Source organism: Setaria viridis, chromosome 6 (assembly GCF_005286985.2).
Source record: "Setaria viridis chromosome 6, Setaria_viridis_v4.0, whole genome shotgun sequence".
Classification (NCBI taxonomy): domain Eukaryota; kingdom Viridiplantae; phylum Streptophyta; class Magnoliopsida; order Poales; family Poaceae; genus Setaria; species Setaria viridis.
The window spans coordinates 10,283,155-10,304,264 of record NC_048268.2 but is presented as its reverse complement, the minus strand read 5'-3'; the positions used below and the strand labels follow the sequence as shown (position 1 = coordinate 10,304,264).

Here is a 21,110-nt window from a genome sequence, read left to right as displayed (position 1 = left end):
CTGTCATGAACTTCAGAGATGCATATATGGAGTTCTAGACATCCACCAACCATGATTCTTAACTTGGTATAAACCTTATTAAGTTATCTATAACTTTATTATTGTCATCTCAAGATGATTCAACAGTTAACAAGACTATACAACACAAAGAAGCAAATCTGTCCAAACTTGGATAGATTCTGACATTAAACTTTAGACAGCCATAAGTTGAGGTCTTGCTTTCACAACAAGGTGGTTCTAGACTTTTTAGAAATCTTAGAAAACCATGCACAACTCTGTTATAAATACCACAAGCTAATACCAAAGTTAACCAGGTCAAACATCATAAAGAAGATATCTCTGTCCAGATTAGGACAGATCCTGTCGTCCCACTTCACAAGCTCATAACTGGAGGTTTAGATTACCAAAAGGGGTGACCTTTAACAATTCTAAAAGCTCCTGAAAATCACTACACTTCTTCCAGTATCTCCAAGACATAATTCAAAGCTTAGCTAAGTCAAACAACACAATCATTCAGACCTGTACAGAGAGCACGTAAAAACTAACAATGAACTTGTAAAATCTATAGCTTATAAACCATTAGGCTTATGGTCATGAAAATTTAACACAAGATAATGAAGTTACCTAAAACTTTTGTATTTACCACATTTATAGAAAACATCATTTGCATCATGAAAACATTTGCACCACAAAAGTACACATGCAACCAAATTTCAGAAGGTAGCATATTGTTGGTTTTCACGTGTTTCTCCCAACAGAGATTTCATACATATCATTCAAGGGCTCAAACGAATATCCATATAGCTCAACTACATTTCACAAGGTTGCTGTAATTAAAGTAGCATCTCATGGATTAGGAATATGCCTATTTGTTATTAACTTTCATTAACTTCCATAGAATGACATGTATATATATTATTTTTAGTGCCATATGAGAACAACTAGTTTGGGGCTGAAATTTTTATGAGTGATAGATGCTATCAAAACATGGCTACTTTATAAATTTCACATGCTCAGGTTTTATAATTTAATTGCTATGAAAAAGATCTGTATAAATTTCACATGCTTAGATTTTATAATTTGATTGCTATGAAAAAGATAAATTGCTCTTGCAAGAAAGCATGTAAAAGCAAGATAATTCTAAAGATCATTATTATCTATAAACACATAGCCATATTACATGTTATTATGGTATAACAACATCATACAAAGGTATTAGAACCACATTTTCTATTTTTAAACACTTCTAATATTCATAAATCATATAACAAGCATTAAAGCAGTTAAATTAATAACTAAGCCATACATGCACCAATAACTATGAAGTTTTACCACAGCACAAGATCATCAATTATAGCCTACCATAAAAATTTCACAAAAATTGGAGCACCACAACTTTAGATATGAAAATGACAAGCAAAACAAGCTAGAAATTGCCTATTTATCAAGATTAAATCAAAACATGATACAAACAGTGCACAACTAGCATGTTTAATATTTGTTTAGCTAGAGGGTATCATCACAAGACTAACACAACTGGAATCACAATTTTGGGACTTCTAGAACTCAAGACATGCATCTAACCAACTTAAAAGGATTTCTAAAAGCACTTTGCAAGAATAAATAAAAACATCAGAAAATTTCTACTAACATAGATCATATTATGACTCTACTGCATACTTCTACTCACAAGAATTTCAAAACATCTTTATTTGCTATTTTACAATTTTTCTACAATTTACTATGAATTTCCAAAGTTTCAGCCTTTTTACATCTAGGAAATTAAAGAAATCCGAGGCCATCTTCCAATCTAACCCTCAGGTCTAGGGTTTAAATGCACAGAGGTCCCTAGATTTTGCACCTACACCCCTGGACAGATTCCACTTTCAAACATAAAACCAGCCATCTTTCCCATAACCCCCTAGACTCTTTTCCCAAAAGCAATCGGGTCCCTAGGCCCTTTCTTCTACCTCCAGCCACGCACAAAATAGCAGGTCACACACAGCATGTCGCACGGCTGGCCGGGAACAGGGGGAAGGAGCATGACGTCGCTAGGGAGGAGGGTGACGGGCCATGCCCCAAGGTCAGGGACCTCGCCCGTGCAGTTGCTGACGGGGGATGGGCGGCGCACTAGAAGCTCCACGGGGCGGCGGCGAACGCCGTCGACAAGCCAAGGAACGAGCGTGGAAACTCAATGCAAACGGAAAATGGAGAAGAGCATCACGGTTAGGAGCTCACCTAAGTTCCATTTGAGCTATTGGTTCGGGACGAGGAGGGCCGGAGCATGAGGCGCCATGTGAGGTCGACGGTGGCAGTGGAAAAGTTTCTATAACTTGGGGGAAACTTCGATTCCCGTCGATTCGGTGGACGATTAAGGGAGAGGAGGGGCTGAGGGTGTAGCTGGGGAAATGGCATAGCTTTGGGTGAGAGGAATTGAAGGGAGATGACAGGAGTTGGATGGATTTCACCGGCGAATGGAGCTCGGTCGGCCATGGCTATGGTGAGGAAGGTTTTTGGAACTTTACTTTTGTGAGGCAAAGGAGCTTGGGGAGGAGTGATTTAGGGAGCCAGACACTTGGAGATGAAGATGGGTGAGATGATAGTGTTGCCACAGCGTTGGGCGAAGCGGCGGTGGCCTATCTGCGGCGGCAGCATTGCGGGGGCACGAGCTCGGAGTAGAGCAGCGGGCAGGGCGTGCCCTCGGGCGAGGCGAAGCGGTGTAGAGTAGCTGTAGAGGGAGTCGTCGCATCGGGAATCGGGGTTGGGGGACGGCGCGGTGCCGGTGAGCGGGAACCACATGGCGAGCGGTGTGCGGAGCGCTGGCGCACGCGTGCTTTGGCGCGGGGAGTTCACGAGGTGCAGTGAACCGGCTGGGATTTGGGGGCTGGTTTACTCAAAATTTTTGAATTGCACGCCCAAAACTTACTTTACAGAACTTGTAGGCCTAACAAACAAGTTCAAACTCTATTAAAGGTTTTTGCCTAGATTTGAAACAGAATCAGAGATAAATCACGTCAAAGTTTGTCAAAAACTGAAGTTTTCAGAGTAAGAAATATTTCAGCCGAGCTGCTCGTGTTGACCAAACTGGCTGCGTTTGACCTTCTTTTTGGAAACCTTTTGTGTAGATTTTGGCCTAGCTCTAATAAGTAAAGTTGTTAAGGGCTTGTAGCACTAAAACTTTTATAAATGGTTTAACTTGAGTTTTCATTCAAAATCTTGAGAAACAGGGCTTCAAAGTTGGGGATTTTCATGCCTTTCAGCACTTAGAATTTTGAGTGATTTGAAAAAGCCACTGATTTTAATCTATGTTTTTGAAAGCCTTCTTCTCAGATTCAAACAAAACGCCAGAAATAAAACTTGTTAGGGAAGATGAGTTCTACAACTCTTAGTTGGACAAAATTTTAGGTTCTTATATAAACATTTAACTTACGGCTTAATCACTTTTTAAGCTCTTAGGGGCCAAAGTTGACCTTTGACTCATTTACTTAGTTGCTAATTGCCTCTCTTAGGCTTAAACAAGGTTATTTTCACTAGGGTTGTTACATGCATGATGTCATAGCATCACTTAACGTTGCTGTAGTGCCAGCCCTCGAGCTGCCTGTAGCCGAGCCGATTGCGGAGAGTGCTTCCGTGGTGGTGGCAGAGCTGGTAGGCCTCATGCTAGATCTAGAAGCCAAGGTGGAGGTGGTGGCTACTGATGAAGTTGAGGCTGCTCTTGTAGCCCCCGAGCCAGAAGCTGACGTTGAGGCTACTGGGACGCTCCTAGTGCTAGCCGTTGTCCCGCCGTCCGAGGTAGGCACATCGACTAGCCGTGGCGCTGCCTCCCTCTTGCCTTCAGGGCTGGTCCATCAACTAGCCGGGTGTTGGTCCCTCTCGGTGCACCGGATGCTGAGGAGCACGAAGAGCATAAGGAAGACTGGATTCCTCCTAGGGTGGACCTAGAGAAGATCCAGCTAATAGCTGACCCTCTGGCCACCATTCAGATGGAGGCCATGGTCATGGAGATGCATTGCCGTATAGGCGAGTATACAGTGGTAGGTTTCACTTCTGGCATAGTCTTTATTACTTGTTTGCTTACAAGAGTACTTGCTGTGTTTTGCAGAAACTGATCGAGCGTTCCTGCTGGAAATTAGAGATGATCCAGGGGTACGGGGACACCATCATGCAGGCTCAGGCACTAGAACAAGAGCTATCCAAGGAGCGCCAATACTCCTCCCGGCTACTTATGAACTATGACGGGAGGGCCGTGGAGTACCAAAATCTCATCCAGAGAACCGTGGAGGAGAAGGACCACCTCCAAAGGTGCAATAAAATGCTAAACCAGTGAGTAGAAGGTAACATGCAATCTCCCGCTATCTTCGAGTACTGATTTGTAGTTGGTGATACTAACTTGCTCCTTGACTTTGTTCTTCCAGAGCTCACCAAAGAAAATAAAGATCTCCAGGGTCACGCTATGGACTGGCAAAACTCGTACTACCGAGTCACAGATCAACATGATAAGTTGACCGCTCAGTACGAGACTCTGGAGCACAAGCTGGAGAAGGAGAAGAAATTGCGCATCGACAGAGAAGTCCAGATGGTAGATCTTATGATGAATCTTCAAGTGCAAGAGGCTGAGTTGGCAGCAACCAAACTTGCTCTGAAGAAGCTGATAGAAGCCGCCCAGCCTGTCGCTGACATGGTTGAGCCCCCAGAAGAAGGCGTGGAGCCCCCTCCATTGGTGGAAATACTCAAGTAAGTACCCGGGAAGATCACCGTCTACATCCAGAAGATGACAGAGTCTGTCTCCAAGCAGTTGCTAGCGATGGTGAAGTCTTTCTACCCGCAAGCTGACTTGGCTCCTGTGGCAGAAGGCATCATGGAAGACTGCTCTAACGAGCAGTTCCAACAGTATCTGCAGAAGATGGCTCCCATCGCCAAGGAAGTATCCAGTCAAATAGACCTTGCATAGCTGTAAAAAATCAATTATTGTAATATAAACAAGTCATGAATATGAAATGTAAATTATTTGAAGTCTTGTCGCAATTTCTTATTTGCTTGACGACTTGTTTGAATCTTTTCGGTTTAGTGCATCTCACAAGCTACCCTGATGATTGCTCGTGTGGTAGTCATGAGTGTCTGTGCACAAGGCTACTTCTTCTGAGCCTCTTCAGATACACAATGTAGAGTATGTGAAGGATGCAACTCTTTTTTTTGGAATGTGGGTACTCAGGTATCTGGATAGTCAAACTCTTTTGGGCGAGTAGACTCTTTAGGACTTCGTGAACTGGAGCCTACATTTGTAACCTCTCTAGGTTGTTCGGTTGTTGTGCTCCGAAAGCCTGGAACTACAGACTAGTTATTACAAGCTATGACTAGACTGAATTGTCTAGATTAGAACTCGGGTAGCATAGTTGACTCCCAAGTCATTGACGACTTCTTTTTGCGAAGACCATCATTGGACAGATTTGTTTGAGGAGCTGACTAGCTCATTTCTGTGAGTATAGGCCTGCCTTTGCAAGTTGCTATTTGTCCAACGAGTTAAATAACCTGAAGGATATGTGTACAGAGTTGTCATTACAAGCCGCATGTGGACAATTTTTGTCCAAACGAGTTGAATAACTTGTAAAATATATGTGCAGACTTATGAATACAAGCCGCGAGTTGGGTGATAGTACCTTTGGAGCTGGATAGCTCGGCGATCTTGCTTTTGCGAGTCGCAATCAAACAGAGACTAGTCATTTTACGACAAAAGATAGCTCTACTTTATTGAATTGTAATTACACAACTGAGGTCGATGGCTGATTTACATGAATATGTAAACTATGGGTAGAATCAACACAAGTGTTCAATGTTCCATGAGTTGTCGACTTCTTCACTGGTGAGAGTTTGGAGCCTATACGATCCAGGTCCAATGACCTTGGAAACAATGAAAGGACCCTCCCACAGCAAATTTAGCTTGTGCAGCCTCTTGGTGTCTTGGATACGCTTGAGGACCATATCGCTTGTGTTGAACGAATGTTCTTTGACGTTGCCATCATGATAGTGGCGAATTCCTTCAAGGTACCATGCTGACTGGACGAGTGCTGCGCAATGAGCTTCTTCGAGACTGTCTAAGTCTAGATGCCTTATTTCTTCTGCCGCACCCTCATAGTATTGCTCGACTACTAGATGTTTCCACATGACATCGGCGGGGAGGATGGCTTCTGATCTGTAGACTAGGAAGTTGGGTGAGTACCCTGTAGGCTTGCACGGCTATGTGCAAAGCCCCTAGAGGACATTGGGTAACTCCTTGAGCCACTTGCCACCTTTAGTGTTGCCAATCTCGTGTATTCTTTTCTTCAGAGCTTTTAGTAACATCCCGTTAGCGCGCTCAACCTGGCCGTTGGATCACGAATGAGCGATAGAGACATACCTGATGTCGATCCCACTATTCTCACAGTACTCCAAGAACTCATGGTTGTTGAAATTCGAGCCCAAGTCTGTGATGATGTGATTGGGGAAGCCATAGTTATGGATGATCTCATCAAGGAAGTCGAGTACTCTATCTGCCTTCAGGTAGGTCACTGGCTTCAGCTCAATCCATTTGGTGAACTTATCAATCGCTACGAGTACTCGGTTGAAGCCCCCGGGTGTCGTAGGCAGAGGATCAATCATGTTTAGTCCCCAACATGGGAAGGGCCACGAGGGTGGTATAGTGATTAACTTGTAGGTAGGGACGTGTTGTTGCTTGGCAAAGAATTGACACTCTTGGCATCGACGGACTAGATCTTCAGCGTCAGCAAGAGCTGTGGGCCAATAGAAACCTGCTCTGAAATCTTTGCCCATGATCGTTCTTGAGGAAGCATGGTTGCCGCAGATGCCTTTGTGTATTTCCTCCAATATGTCCTTGCCATCTTGTCATGGGTCACACTTTATGAGTACTCCTGATGATGCGCCTCGTTTATAGAGTTTATCTCTAACTAGAACGTAGTTCTTGCCACACCGTGAGACTTGCTTTGCTTCTGTCTTTTCTAGAAGTAACTTGTGCTCCTTGATGTAGTGGATGAAGGGGGTTTTTCAGTCTACGTTGCTCATCATGACCTCTCGGTCTGGTGCATCATGACCTCGATCAGTGGTTTTTGATGGTGCTGGCTCCACTATGGATGGCTTGTGTAGTTCATGGATGAAGACCCCGGCCAGGACTTGAGCACAAGTAGATCCGAGCTTGGACAAGACATCTGCAGCTATGTTGTTGTGATGAGCCACGTGATGAAACTTCAAACCAAAGAACTTGTTCTCTAGTTTGCATACTTCTAGGCAGTACGCATCCATGTTATCCTTGTGGCGATCCCACTCATCATTGACTTGATTTATGACCACCAGTGAGTCCCCGTAGACCAACAACCGCTTGATTCCCAACGAAACTGCCAGGCGGAGCCCATGAAAAAGCGCTTCGTATTCAGCTTCATTATTGGATACCTCCTAGAAGATTTGCAACACATATTTGAGTTGTTCTCCTTTGGGAGAGATTAAGAGTACTCCTGCACTAGCGCCCTCGAGCTTGAGAGATCCATCGAAGTACATGACCCAATGCTCTGGGTGTTCTGCTAGTGTGGGTACTTGATTTTCCCGCCACTCTGCCATGAAATCGACTAGTGCTTGCGATCTGATGGCAGTCCTTGACTTGAATTCCAGAGGCAAAGCTCTGAGTTCTACTGCCCATTTGGAGATTCTTCTTGTTGCATCTCTATTGTTCAGGATGTCTCCTAAGGGGAAGTTTGTGATGACAGAGATGTTGTGTTCCAAGAAGTAGTGTCTAGCTTTCATGAGGTGAGTAGTATTGCATATAGCAACTTCTGAACTGACGGGTGCCTGGTTTTGAAATCTGATAACACCTCGCTGACAAAATAGACGGGCCTCTGTACTTTGTATGCATGGCCTGGTTCTGGTCTTTCGACTATGATTGTTGTGCTGATGACATTTAGTAGTCGTGGCGATGTAGAGCAGCAAGTCTTCATTGGGAATAGGCGCTTTGAGGACTGGTGGCTTTGATAAGAAATCCTTCAGTTGTAGAAGGGCTTGATCTGCCTCCTCGGTCCACTGGAATTTATCTTGCCGCTTGAGTAGTTTGAACAAAGCTAGTCCCCATTCCCCAAGTCTTGAGATAAACCTGTTGTGGGCTGCCATGCATCCAGTCAACTTATGGACGTTCTTGATGCATGATGGGATGTGCAAATTTGTGACGGCGGTGATTTTCTCAGGATTAGCCTTGATTCCTTGATAAATGATGATAAACCCAAGTAGTTTTCTGGAGGGTACACCAAACACGCATTTTATTGGGTTCAGTTTCCACCGATATGCTCGTAAGCTTGCGAAAGTTTCTTTTAGATTCGCAATAAAGTCATTAGGATTCTTGGTCTGTACGACCACATCATCCACGTACGCCTCTACGTTGTGGTGTAGTTATTTTTCGAAGCACTCCTGAATGGCTTGTTGATATGTGGCGCCTGCAATCTCAACCTAAAAAGATATTGTAGTTTAGAAGAAAGCTCCATATGGGGTGATGAATGCGGTCTTGATCTGGTCTTGTTCCTTGAGAGCTCTCTGGTGATACCCCAAGTAGCAATCAAGAAAAAAAAGTAGAGCACATCTAGCCTTCCAGTTGATGACTTGATCAATCCTAGGGAGCCCGAAGAGTTCCTTTGGACAGTGCTTGTTGAGGGCTGTGTAGTCAACACACATCCTCCACCCATTGTTGTTCTTCTTTCGCACCAAGACGGGATTGGCCAGCCACTCAGGATGATAGAGTTCTTTTATGAAGCTAGCTGTGAGTAGTTTGGCCAACTCCTTTTTGATTGCTTCCTTTCTATCTTGGGTGAATCAACGCAGTCGTTGTCGCTTGGGTGTAGCTTTGGGATCCACATTTAGTGAGTGCTCGATCAACTCCCTGGGCACCCCCGGCATATCAGATGGTTTCCATGCAAAGATGTCTCGGTTGGCTCGGAGGAAGCTGACGAGCGCATCTTCCTATTGGAGATCTAGCCCTGAGCCAATCAGGGCTATCTTGAAGCTATCGCCAGTCTCAAGGTCAATGGCTTTAAGATCAACTTCACTTGATGGCTTGACCTTGGTTGCCTCTGACTTCTTCTCTGGAATCTCGAGTTCTGTCGGGGATAGTTTCTTGGAGGCAGCGAAGACTTGTATCATGGAATTTAGCACTTGAATAGTTGTTTCCAACTCCATGGCTTCTGTGTCGCACTCCATTTTGAGTACTAAGTATAGGTAATGCGGGATGGCCATGAACTTGGCCAATGCAGGTCTTCCGAGGATAGCATGATACGAAGTTTCAAAATTAGTTACCTCAAACTGGATATACTCTGTCCAGTAGTGTTCCTTAGTCCCGAAGGTAACTGGCAAAACCACTTGGCCCAGGGGTACAACCGCGTTGCCTGGGACAATCCCATGGAACGGAGAGTTCGTCGGAGTAAGCATATCTGTAACGTCTAGGCCCATTTTCCTCAAAGTCTTGGCGAAGAGTACATTGAGACCACTGCCGCCATCGATTATGACCTTGGTGAGTCAAGAGCCTACAACCACTGGGTCTAGGATGAGAGGGTAGCGTCTTGTATCTGAGAAACTAGTCCATTGATCCTGCCTTGAGAAGGTGATTGGCACCTCGGACCACTTGAGGAATGTAGGCATTGCTAGTTTGATGGACATAATCTCTCAGAGGGCTAGTTTCTGGGACCACTTCATAGCAATACCCGGTGTGCTATCGAAGATGACGTTGACAGTGTTTGACGGGTTCTAAAATTTCTCGTTGTCATCATTGTCATCATCTTCTTTGGCTTTGCCCTTGTCCATTGCTTCAAAAGGTTTTGGCAGATCTTTCATGACTCTGCGAAGGCTATAGCAATCCATCGCAGAGTGCTTAGAGTGTGGGTGCCATGGGCACTAGTTTTGTAGGAGCTCCTTGAACGAAGTCCTTTCTTGATTCCTGCCACCTTTCTTTGAAGACTAGGACATCACTGTGACAGTATTGTCTAGCTTTCTTTTGTTATTTGGACCACCCGAGTAGTTGCCTCGATTGTCATTGGGGTGATTGTTACGGTTCTTATCATTGCGTTGCCTGTTGCTCTGGTTGTTATTATTCTGACCTTTGTTATGATTAGATTCGAACCGCTCGATCTCTTTATCTTCTTCATTCGCCCAGTCTTGTATCATAATCTTGAGAGACTTGATATCTTCCGGGCGTCTCCTGCCAAAATCTTAGAACATCCAGCATTCACAGGGACCATTCTGGAAGCAATCTATAGCATCCCGTTCCGTGATGTCCATGATAGTAGCTTTCTTGTCAAAGAAATGACGTAGATAACTATGTAGGGTCTCGCCTTGTTGCTGTTTGATTTGAGACAAGTTGATCTTGTTGCTAGGCCGCTGCATTGCTCTTGCGAAGTTGTTTGTGAATGCCACCATTAGTTGACTTCATGTGTTGATGGAGTTCTCTTCTAAGGATTCGAGCCATGTGAGTGGCCCTGCCTCCATGCAGATCGGGAAGTAGATGACTTTTGTGTCATCGTTTCCTCCCGCTGCCTTAACTGACAACGAGTAGCACCATAGCCATTGGACTAGGTCCTGCTTGCTGTCATATTTGGTGATGCCCGGAGGTTTGAACTTGTCAGGTAGAACCGTCTTGCGTACTCATCTTGTGAAGGCGGAGAACCTGTCAGAATCTTCTCCCAAGTACTCGACCTCCTGCTCACGCTCGCGGCGGCGACCTTCAATGATGTCATGGGCATCGCGGTTTTTGTTGAGCTTCTGACGGAGGTCGTGTGCTGGGGGTTCAGGCTCTAGATGGGACCCATAGTGGCTGTGGCTCATAAGGGTTCCACCTGACTACTTTCTACCCTGTGCTGACTTGGTCTGGGGTTTTTGATTATGGGGACCTCGTTTCTAGCAACCTCAATACGACTAGGCCTGGCACTCTCATTGCGACCCGGATGCCTGCCGCTGCTGCCATGATGTGAAAAGGTGCGTCAAACTGAGTGTATCGGGCTCTGCTGATCGAGTTGTTCATACGCATGCTCTGTCAGCTGAGCTAGTTGCGTGGTGTACTTATCTTGTGGCATTGCCTGGGTAATTAGATTAATGGAAGTGATGTTGGCGAGAGGGTTATGGTGTTGACGTGTCTGAACTACTTCAAATGCGTGATCCAGGTTCATGATGGGTAGTTCTTTTGCTAGGTGACGGTGACGCTCTGCCCTTGTAGCGTTTCTTTCTTACTAACAATTCCTTTGAGCAGTCTCTTCTCCTTGCACATTGGCGGTAAGCGCATCTGCCGACACGTCGTCTGGATGGCACTCGCGTTGCGGATGCCTTTCTGGTGGTTCTTCACTGTCGCCATTTTGAGCAGTAACGATGGCGAGTAGTTCCCACTCCGGAGAGAAACTTTCCGAACTTGATAGATTGGCGGATAACCTCTGTGGAGCCATCTTCTTCATAGATAGTCATGTACGAACCAACTATTTCGTTGAGCCTTGTAATAATATTTGCCCAAGCTTTGTGCTCAAGTTTTAACTATTGGTGATCTCGTGGAGTTTGTACTCGAGTTGCACAAGTCTTATAACTGGTCTAGTTCCAATGGGGTGCAGAATGACCAAGCGGATAGGCTTCCACGTCGTCTTCAAGTTGCGGATGAAGCTAGATCATCTAACTGCTCTAGGGGCATTGAAGACTCGGATTTCCAACTGTTTGAGTCGACGGAGTGGATTAAAATTATGGATAGATGTGGGAATAGAAGCGTGGCAGGGTCTAGTCTTCCACCACCCAAAAAGGAGACTTCTCCGACCTCGCCATCATGTAATGAGTGATGCTATTGATACAAGGAACCCAAAACTACCTTCGTAGCATTTTGGTTTGTAATCTTCAATGTAACCCAAAACTATGTTCAGAGCTACTTAATCCAAGGGAGCCATTTAATCAGAGGGAAGGATGTTTGATCTTCAATGTGCGCATGATTGAGTAGTTAGCAAATTCAATTAGGAAAAATGATGTTTGATTGCCAATGTGCACATGAATAAGTAGTAAGCACACCCAATCGATGGGAGATTTCTTTGGTTTCCAATGTTAACATATGTGTAAGTAAGCACATGCAACCAAAGGGAGGGATGTTTGATCTCCAATATGCGCATGATTGAGTACTTAGCAAATCCAATTTAATCTTCAATGTAAGCACATGCAACTCAATACATAGACGGGAGGTTTCTTTGGTTTTCCAATGTAAAACTCAATATATATAGTAAACACATCCAATGGAAGACATGGTACAAGGATTTCCAATGTTGTCGGGATGGTACAAGGATTTCCAATCGTAGTAAGCACACTGAATAGACAGGAGGTTTCTTTGGTTTCCAATGTAAAACTCAATATGTATATCAATTCTCCATCATAAGTACTCCCTCTGTTTTTGTTTATAAGACGTGATATGGTATGACACTGTCTCCCTTATTACACTTTTGCGCATACACCTTATAAAAGGAGGGAGTAGTATCTAACAACATACTTCAATATAAGCGGAGCAGTACATAAACGGAGGGAGTGATACTAAACAATGGAATATCCAGCTTTTTGAAGGTGTTCTCATGATACACCAAAGATTTCGAATGAAAATTTGTTGAATCTAGGTCTAGATTCTCCTGATTCTAGCAATAAAGTTTTGGTACAGGTTACTCTGATTGTACCAAGAATCAGAAACGTCCATTAATAGACTACTAGACATTTCACTATTCAAATTTTTGTCCGGCATATTCTACTAAGCCAAAAATCCTTTAGTCACCATTACCTGGTGCGGACCAGCCCCAAAATCTTTCCGGCGTGCTATTCAAATATTCGGACGCTCGGGCCAAGCTGTGTGACAGATGTGAAATGTCAATTTTCCTCCCTCCTTCCCAACAACAAACCTGTTTCATCCACCACCATAGTAAAAGGGTATATTGGTAATATGACAAGGCCATCCACCCAATTGGCCAAATATCTTGTCCCTTCCCTCCCTCCGCCCAAATCTTCCACATCCAAAAACTTTCCACCATTAGTTCCCCTTCCCTCCCTCCGCAGTCCACACAAATCTGCACCTCCTCCTCGCCCCCATCCCAAATCTTCACCTCCTCCTCGCTGCCATCCAAAATCTTCACCTACTCACCACCATCCACAATATTCCCCTCATAGCTACTGCCCATTTCCATCTCCCTCTGTAGGACCATCGGCGATGCAATGGCACCAGGTGGCAAGGTCGTACGAAGGAAATATCAACATGTCACACCCGATTTTAAGGACAAAATCGTGTGCATTAAATACATGTGCGCCAGGATCAAGTTACACACATGTACGACAATAGTGAATATCAAAGACAGTGTTAAATCGAATAAAGAGAGTATTAACCATTATTACATGACCGAAAGTCTCACATAAACCACAAAGTCTAATTATTACGCAGCGGAACTTCAAAGACGACGACGACTCCACAGGCAGCTGACTGAAGAAACGTACGCCTAGAACTCCTCGAAGTCGGGGAAGTACTCCTCTTCCCAAATAGCTTGGTCTGAATAGCGGTTTTGCAAGGGTGAGTACACTTATGGTTGGTACTCAACAAGTCGTGGGGAATAGTGTAGTGTAAGGCTAATTCAAGGTGTGGCTAAGGCATAAATAGCATTCGCTTTTAATTAAGTTGGTCAAATTTTATTAGCAATTAACTAAGTATAAGTTCATACCACCCGAAATTAAACATGAACAAAAAGTAGCAACAAATGCATGAAATGATAACAAGTTTAATCCATCTTTCGATAATATTATCATGTGAGGGTCCAGGCCGCTCTTAACCGTGAGCACGGCTGATCGATCAGTTTAACACTCTGCAGAGGTGGCACATCTTTACCCACAAGTCGCGTAAAAGTTCATAAGAACTTTGGACCCAACCACGCGGTGTTTGCAAGGCACCATACCACACTTCCGAGGTGTGATTGCATAGGGACGCTACGAGGCCTTTACAAAGATTCCTTAGTCAGTGGTAACCCGCTAAGGTTTCGGTGTCTGGCGTGCACCACCCATCCCACGTAAATGCAACGACTCAGTCCCCCCTCTTGCCTCATCACGAGTAAGGCCACCCCAGACTAAGGTTTCTAATTAATCAGCCAAGACCAGAGCCATTTAGTCTTGTGGTAGCACTGTTTTCCTGGGTGGTCGCTCCATGTTCCGATTAACAAATAATGATCTTGTCTTAATGAAAGGTATAACATAAGTAAAGCAAGATTGAGCATTGTGTTTGGTTAAACCACCATGTACCAAGTAAGCACTAAGCATGAGCTACCCAACATAAAGTAAACCGGTTGGTCAAGGCAAAGGTAAATCAATCTAGGCGAACCTTAATTGGGACCCATCAATTTAATCCTAACATGTGCATAGCATAAATGTTAAGTACGAGAAAGTAAAGGTGTATAGGACAACAAGGTAGTGATCAAGGACACGACTTGCCTTCTTGGCCTTGCTCCTGCTGTTCGTACTCCTCGAAAGCTTGATCGGCAACTCCCTCGAACTGCGGGGCGTCTACACGCGTCACACGAGCACATACAAGCAAACATGGGCAAAAGTAAGAAAACAGTACACCAAACATAGTTAAACAGAGAAGATAAGATTGAAAAGATGATCTACGCTTTAAAACGAACACGTGGATATAAAGATCGCGAAAAACGGAGTTAAGATGCAAAAGATATGATTAAAACAAGATCCAAGGACCTTTCTGTGAGAAAAACAAAACTTTCAGGGCCTATCCGCGAAAACCGAGGGCTTATACATAATTATGCGTATAAACCGAGGGTCTGACGCGTAAAAACATCAAACCCGGACGGCGGGTTGATTTCTGGAAAGTTCAAGGGCTAAACCGAAAGATGCGAGGGCAGATCCGGAATTATTTTCAACGCGATCTGGACCGCGGGTTGATTTGCGGAAAAGGCGGGGGCTTAAATGCAAAAGCGGCGCGGCGCGGCGTAGTTGACCGGTACGCGGTCTGATTTGACTCGCGATTGACCGTCGGATCTCGATCCGACGGCTGCAGTCGACGACGACTCGCGGGCGGCGGTGGAAAAAGAAAGCCGGCGACGGCGAGCGGCGGCGCGCGACGGCGAGCGGCGGCGGGTCGCCGGAGTTGGGCGAAATCACGCCACGGTGCACGGTTTGGCGCGCGGACTTCACCAGAAGGGAGCGGAGAGCACGGCGAACCCGTTTTGGGGCTTGGTGGGAGCCACGGCGCGGCGGTGCTCACCTTTTGGCGGCGGCGTGCGGCGGAGAGCGGCGGCGGCGCAAAAGCTTCGGGCGCTATTGTTTTGGAGCTGCGGACGCTGGTGGAGGAGACCGGGAGGGGCGGCGGCTTTTATAGGGCGCTAGAGATAGAGGGCCCGGGGTTTAAACCCCCCCGAAGGAGTCGGAGCGGAGGTGGAGATCGAGGCGGAGACGGCGCGCGGCGGTTGCGGGCGGAAGGCGGAGTCCGGCCGGAGGTGGGAGACGACAGGCGGCCCCACCTGTCGGCGGTAGCGGGCGAGGGCGGGCCGGCGCGGTTATACGGGCCGGCGCGGCGTTTGTGGGCCGCGGGGCGGAGCGGTCGGTGGAGCAGGCCGAGCGGCGAGTCGCGCGGGCGGGCGAGCGGGCGAGCTGGGCTGGCCAGGCTGCGGCGCAGCTGGGCCGCGAGAAGAAGAAAGGAGGAGGGCCGGCGGAGCTTCGCGGGCCGGGGAGAAGAGCGGGAGGCAGGCCGCGGGGGTAAAGGAGCCAGGCCGAAAGAATAAAAGAAAGGAGAAGAAAAGGGAGATGCGGCCCAGAAAGGAGAAGAAGAAAAAGAAAAAGAGAGAGTAAAAAGGAATGGTTTTGGAATTTAAATTTAAATTAGGAAATTCAAAATTCAAACTTTGATTCAAACTCAAGCAATCAAAAATTATGCTCCAGCATGAATGCACAAATAATTCCTATGATGAATTAATTGAATTAAAGAAAATGGAATTAAATGCCTAAAATTTAAATAACACCTTAATTTGAGCAAATTTTAATGAGTTTGAATTATTGAAATTTTGGGTGTTACAAATCCTACCCCCCTTAAGAAGAATCTCGTCCTCGAGATTCGGAAGATCCTGCAAAGAGATGGGGAAATTCCTTCTGTAACTCATCCTCTCTTTCCCAAGTTGCCTCGTCCACTGTATGGTGACTCCACTGAACCTTGCACATTCTGATCGTCCGATTTCTTGTAACCCTTTCCATAGTATCCAAAATTTTAATGGGGTGCTCCGTGTAAGTGAGATCATCCTGAACATTCAATTCCTCCATTGGCAACTGTTCCTCGGGAACTCTGAGGCACTTCTTAAGCTGTGAGATATGGAACACATCGTGTACATCCGACAACTGATTAGGTAACTCCAATCGATAGGCTACTTGTCCCACTCGCTCAAGAATCTTGAACGGACCGATGAATCGAGGTGATAGCTTCCCTTTGACCTTGAATCTGCGCATACCCCTGATGGGCGATACCTTGAGATACACATAATCACCTACCTCAAAGGTCAATTCTCTTCTCCGGGTGTCAGCATAACTCTTCTGTCGAGACTGAGCAGTCCTCAAGTTTTCTCGGATGATCTGGACCTGTCTTTCGGCCTCTTGTATAATTTCTGGCCCGAATAGCTGACTCTCTCCTGTTTCACTCCAATAAAGGGGTGTTCGGCACTTTCTACCATACAAAGCCTCAAATGGTGACATCTTGAGACTGGCTTGATAACTGTTATTATAGGAGAACTTTGCATAAGGTAGACTCTTGTCCCAACTGCCTCCATGCTTTAATGCGCATGCTCTTAACATATCCTCCAATATTTGATTTGTTCTCTCGGTCTGTCCATCTGTCTGAGGGTGATAAGCAGAACTGAAATTCAACCTTGTGCCTAGAGATTCATGTAATTTCTGCCAGAAGCGTGACGTGAACTGAGTACCTCGGTCAGACACAATCTTCTTGGGCACACCATGCAAACATACTATCCTTGACATATACAACTCTGCTAACCTTGCCCCAGAGTGTGTTGTCTTTACTGGAATGAAGTGTGCTACCTTCGTCAATCTGTCAACAATAACCCAGATTGAGTCATAACCAGCTTGAGTGCGGGGCAATCCAACTATAAAGTCCATGCCGACCTCTTCCCACTTCCATTCAGGCACTTTTAACGGTTGAAGCAATCCAGCTGGCCTCTGGTGTTCAGCTTTAACCCTTTGACATATGTCGCAAACGGCTACATGTGCAGCTACATCTTTCTTCATTCCGGGCCACCAATACTTCTGCTTAAGATCTTGATACATCTTGGTGCTTCCGGGGTGGATGGAATAAGCAGAATCGTGAGCTTCTTTCAAGATCGTCTCACGAAGATTTCCCACCTCGGGTACCCAAATCCTTCCTTTGACCCATAAGGTTCCCTGAGAGTCTTCTGTATAGTCTGTGGCTCTTCCTTCTTTAACCATCTCCTTGATTTCCTTGACCTTGGCATCCTCAAGCTATCCTGCCCGTATCTCTTGCTCTAGAGTCGACTCCACTTCCATCGTTGCCCCCTCAGTATGCGCAACGACACTCAAGTTGAGCCTCTCAAATTCTTTCATCAGCTCGTCAGGTAGCTGGAATGCTAAGGCTAAGTTAACATGACCCTTCCGACTCAAAGCGTCTGCAACCAGATTAGCCTTACCAGGATGATAGTGTATCTCCAGATCATAGTCATTGATGAGCTCTAGCCATCGTCGCTGTCTCAGATTAAGGTCCTTCTGAGTGAAAATGTACTTGAGACTCTTGTGATCAGTATAGATCTGACACTTAGTCCCCAGAATGTAGTGCCTCCAAATCTTCAAGGCATGCACCACTGCGGCTAACTCCAAATCATGAGTCGGGTAATTCTGCTCATGTTTCCTCAATTGCCTAGAAGCATAGGCGATCACATGACCTTCCTGCATCAGAACACAGCCTAAACCCTGTCGAGATGCATCACAATATATGTCGAACCCCTTATGTAGATCTGGCATTACCAATACTGGGGCTGTGGTCAACCTCTTCTTCAGTTCCTCAAAACTTGCCTGACATGCCTCTGTCCATTTGAATTCTCTTCCTTTTTCTAGGAGCGTAGTGAGGGGCTTCACTATCTTGGAGAATCCTTCAATGAATCTGCGGTAATAGCCTGCAAGTCCGAGAAAACTCCTGATCTCAGTTACTGTCTGCGGCGGATTCCACTTCAAGACATCCCTAACCTTGCCTGGATCCACTGAAATTCCACCATCGGAGATGATATGACCAAGGAAAGAGACTTCCTTTATCCAGAACTCACACTTGCTGAATTTAGCATACAACTGATGTTCCCTCAATTTCTGAAGCACTAACCTCAAGTGTTCCTCATGTTCTTCCTCACTCTTGGAGTAAATCATAATATCATCAATGAACACCACAACGAACTTATCCAGGTACTCCATAAATACCTTATTCATCAGATACATGAAGTAAGCTGGAGCATTTGTCAGCCCGAACGACATTACCGTGTACTCGAAGAGACCATATCTGGAAGTAAAAGCGGTCTTGGGTATGTCAGACGGCCTGATCTTCATCTGATGATATCCCGATCGCAAATCAATCTTGGAGAATACCTTGGCTCCTCTCATCTGATCGAACAAATCCTCAATGCGAGGCAATGGGTACTTGTTCTTGATGGTCACCTCGTTCAGTGCTCTATAATCCACACACATCCTCTGAGTACCGTCCTTCTTTGGCACAAAGATAACCGGTGCTCCCCACGGTGATGAACTAGGCCGAATAAACTGTTTTGCTGATAATTCTTCTAGTTGTTGTTTCAATTCTTTTAATTGTTCAACCGACATTCTATAAGGACGTTTGGAGATAGGTGCAGTACCAGGTAAAAGATCAATAGCAAATTCAATGTCGCGGTCAGGTGGCATACCTGGTAAATCGTCGGGGAACACATCCGGGTAGTCACACACCACTTTGATATCTTCCAAGGATTTTCCGGCCAACTGATTAACTGCACAATCTGCCGCTGAGGGTAGAGTAGCTACAAACTCCACTTTCTCTCCATCAGGACCTGTGAGCAGAACTGTCCTCTTGGCACACTGAATTGTTGCATCAAAAGCGGCTAACCATCTCATTCCCAGAATTACATCGATTCCACTGGACTCAAGGACGATAAGATCAGCCGGAAACTCTATACCCATTATTCTCAGTTTAACTTGTGGACAGATGTATTGAGCCTTCATTGACCCCCCAGGTGAACTTACTAGCATATGGCGCCTCATGGTATGCATGGGTAAATTATGTTTTGCTACATAATGACTAGTGACAAAAGAATGCGATGCTCCAGAGTCAAATAAAACTGATGCGGGGGCAGAGTTGACAAAGAACATACCGAGCACTACATCTGGAGCCTCTTTAGCAGTCTCGGCTTCCATGTGGTTCACCTTGCCACGAACAAAGCTTTGCTGCCCCTGATTGCCTTGTGGGGTCTGGTTCCCGTTCCTCGGTTGCTGCATCTGATTCTGCCGAGGAGCACTGCTGTTCTGCACGGGGGTAGCTGGTCCACCTCTCTTAGGACAAGAGCTGGCATAATGACCAACCTCGCCACACTTGAAGCAAGTAGGACCCACTGGAGCATTGGGCCTTGCTGGAGTGCCAGTAGGGGTCATCTGGCGGTTCTGCGTAAAGCCGGGGCGCGGAGTCTGCATCCCTGGACGCTGGAACTGCGGGCTGGGGCGCTGGAATGACTGCTGAGCGGGGCGCTGGAATGACTGCTGCCCATAATTCCCACTCGGACCACCTGCGCGGAACGGCGTCCCTTGCTGTGGAGCAAAGCGAGGGCGAGTGTTGCTTCCTGAAGACGACTGGGAATTAAATTTCCTCTTCATCTCCCCGAGCTCGTTCCTCTTGTGTTCCAGGCCAATTGCCTTGTCTAGCATCTTCTGGAAACTGGGGAAGGTGTGCGACATAAGCTGATATTGGAGTGGACCAATCAACCCATCCAAGAACAGCTCCTGCTTCTGCTCATCATCAGCAACATCTTCGGGAGCATATCGGGACAACTGGACGAACTTGTCCCTGTACTCTGCCACTGTCATATTCCCCTGCTTGAGAGCAAGGAACTCCTTCTTCTTAAGCTTCATCAACCCCGAAGGAATATGATGACTTCTGAAGCTAGTCCTGAATTCATCCCAGGTGATGCCATTAGCATTGGCGTGTGTGGCGGTGTAAGCATCCCACCAATCAGCAGCTGGCCCTTCCAGGCGTCCTGAAGCATACAGGACCTTCTCCCTGTCAGTACACTGGGCGATATTCAGCATCTTCTCCACTGTTTTCAGCCAATCATCAGCATCTAATGGATCCGGAGAATGTGAAAACGTCGGGGGCTTGTGGCTCATGAACTCCCTGTGCCTGTCCCTTGGCGGCGGCTGCTGCTGCTGGTTGTTGTTGTTATTGTTCAGCTGAGCTTGTAAAGCTGCCACGGTGTTGGTCAGTCCGGCGAGAAGCTGAGTCTGAGCTGCTAGAAACTGCTCCATCCCTGCAGGTGCTTGCTGGTTCTGCTGCGGAGCGGTGTTGGGGTTGCTGCTGTTGTCCCTGAGGCGAGGCACTGCGGGACGGTCAACTCCTGATCCGGACCTGGTGTTTACCATCTGAGCGTTAGAGACAATAGATTTAGATAGATGTGTGAAAGAATAACTAAGAAAGATAAAGCGACAAGATGTAAAAGTAAGACAGATTCTGTTAGCTCCATTTAATTAGGTGTGGTCGTCAGAAGCAGTGTCCATAAATACTGAAAAATTACCAAGTCGTAACTTATTAAATTGGTGAACCAACCCAACTGGAATCATCTTAATCGGACTTCTGGATCTCAAGTTATAAAATTAACAAGCTGACAGTGTCGGTCGACAGTTTCAGATTCTGAGTGCCTTACTAATTCGCATACATCTCCCAGACAGATACTCCAAAAATTCTGAAAAACTTTCCGAACTTGATAGATTGGTGGATAACCTCTGTGGAGCCATCTTCTTCATAGATAGTCATGTACGAACCAACTATTTCGTTGAGCCTTGTA

The 21,110-nt window shown here is 45.9% G+C and overlaps 1 protein-coding gene across 1 annotated transcript; it reads right to left on the bottom strand.

Annotated features, from left to right (window-relative positions):
* Positions 1–9,768: 9,768 nt before the first annotated feature.
* LOC140223178 (uncharacterized) lies at positions 9,769–20,757 on the bottom strand. The gene is made up of 5 exons (XM_072294724.1): positions 18,830–20,757; positions 17,715–18,607; positions 16,847–16,928; positions 10,091–10,219; positions 9,769–9,859 (listed from the first exon to the last, which is right to left on the bottom strand). The coding sequence occupies exons 1-5, from the start codon at positions 20,686–20,688 to the stop codon at positions 9,769–9,771; spliced, it is 3,054 nt and encodes a 1,017-aa protein (XP_072150825.1). The 5' UTR covers positions 20,689–20,757.
* Between the last annotated feature and the right edge of the window lie 353 nt (positions 20,758–21,110).

Coding starts and splice junctions, on each gene's coding strand:
- LOC140223178 (XM_072294724.1), bottom strand. CDS start 20,688: ATGGTAAACACCAGGTCCGGATCAGGAGTTGACCGTCCCGCAGTGCCT. Junction 10,220..16,846: donor AATCAAATATTGGAGGATAT/GTTAAGAGCATG, acceptor AGATTTTGGCAG/GAGACGCCCGGAAGATATCA. Junction 9,860..10,090: donor AATAACAACCAGAGCAACAG/GCAACGCAATGA, acceptor TAGCCTTCGCAG/AGTCATGAAAGATCTGCCAA.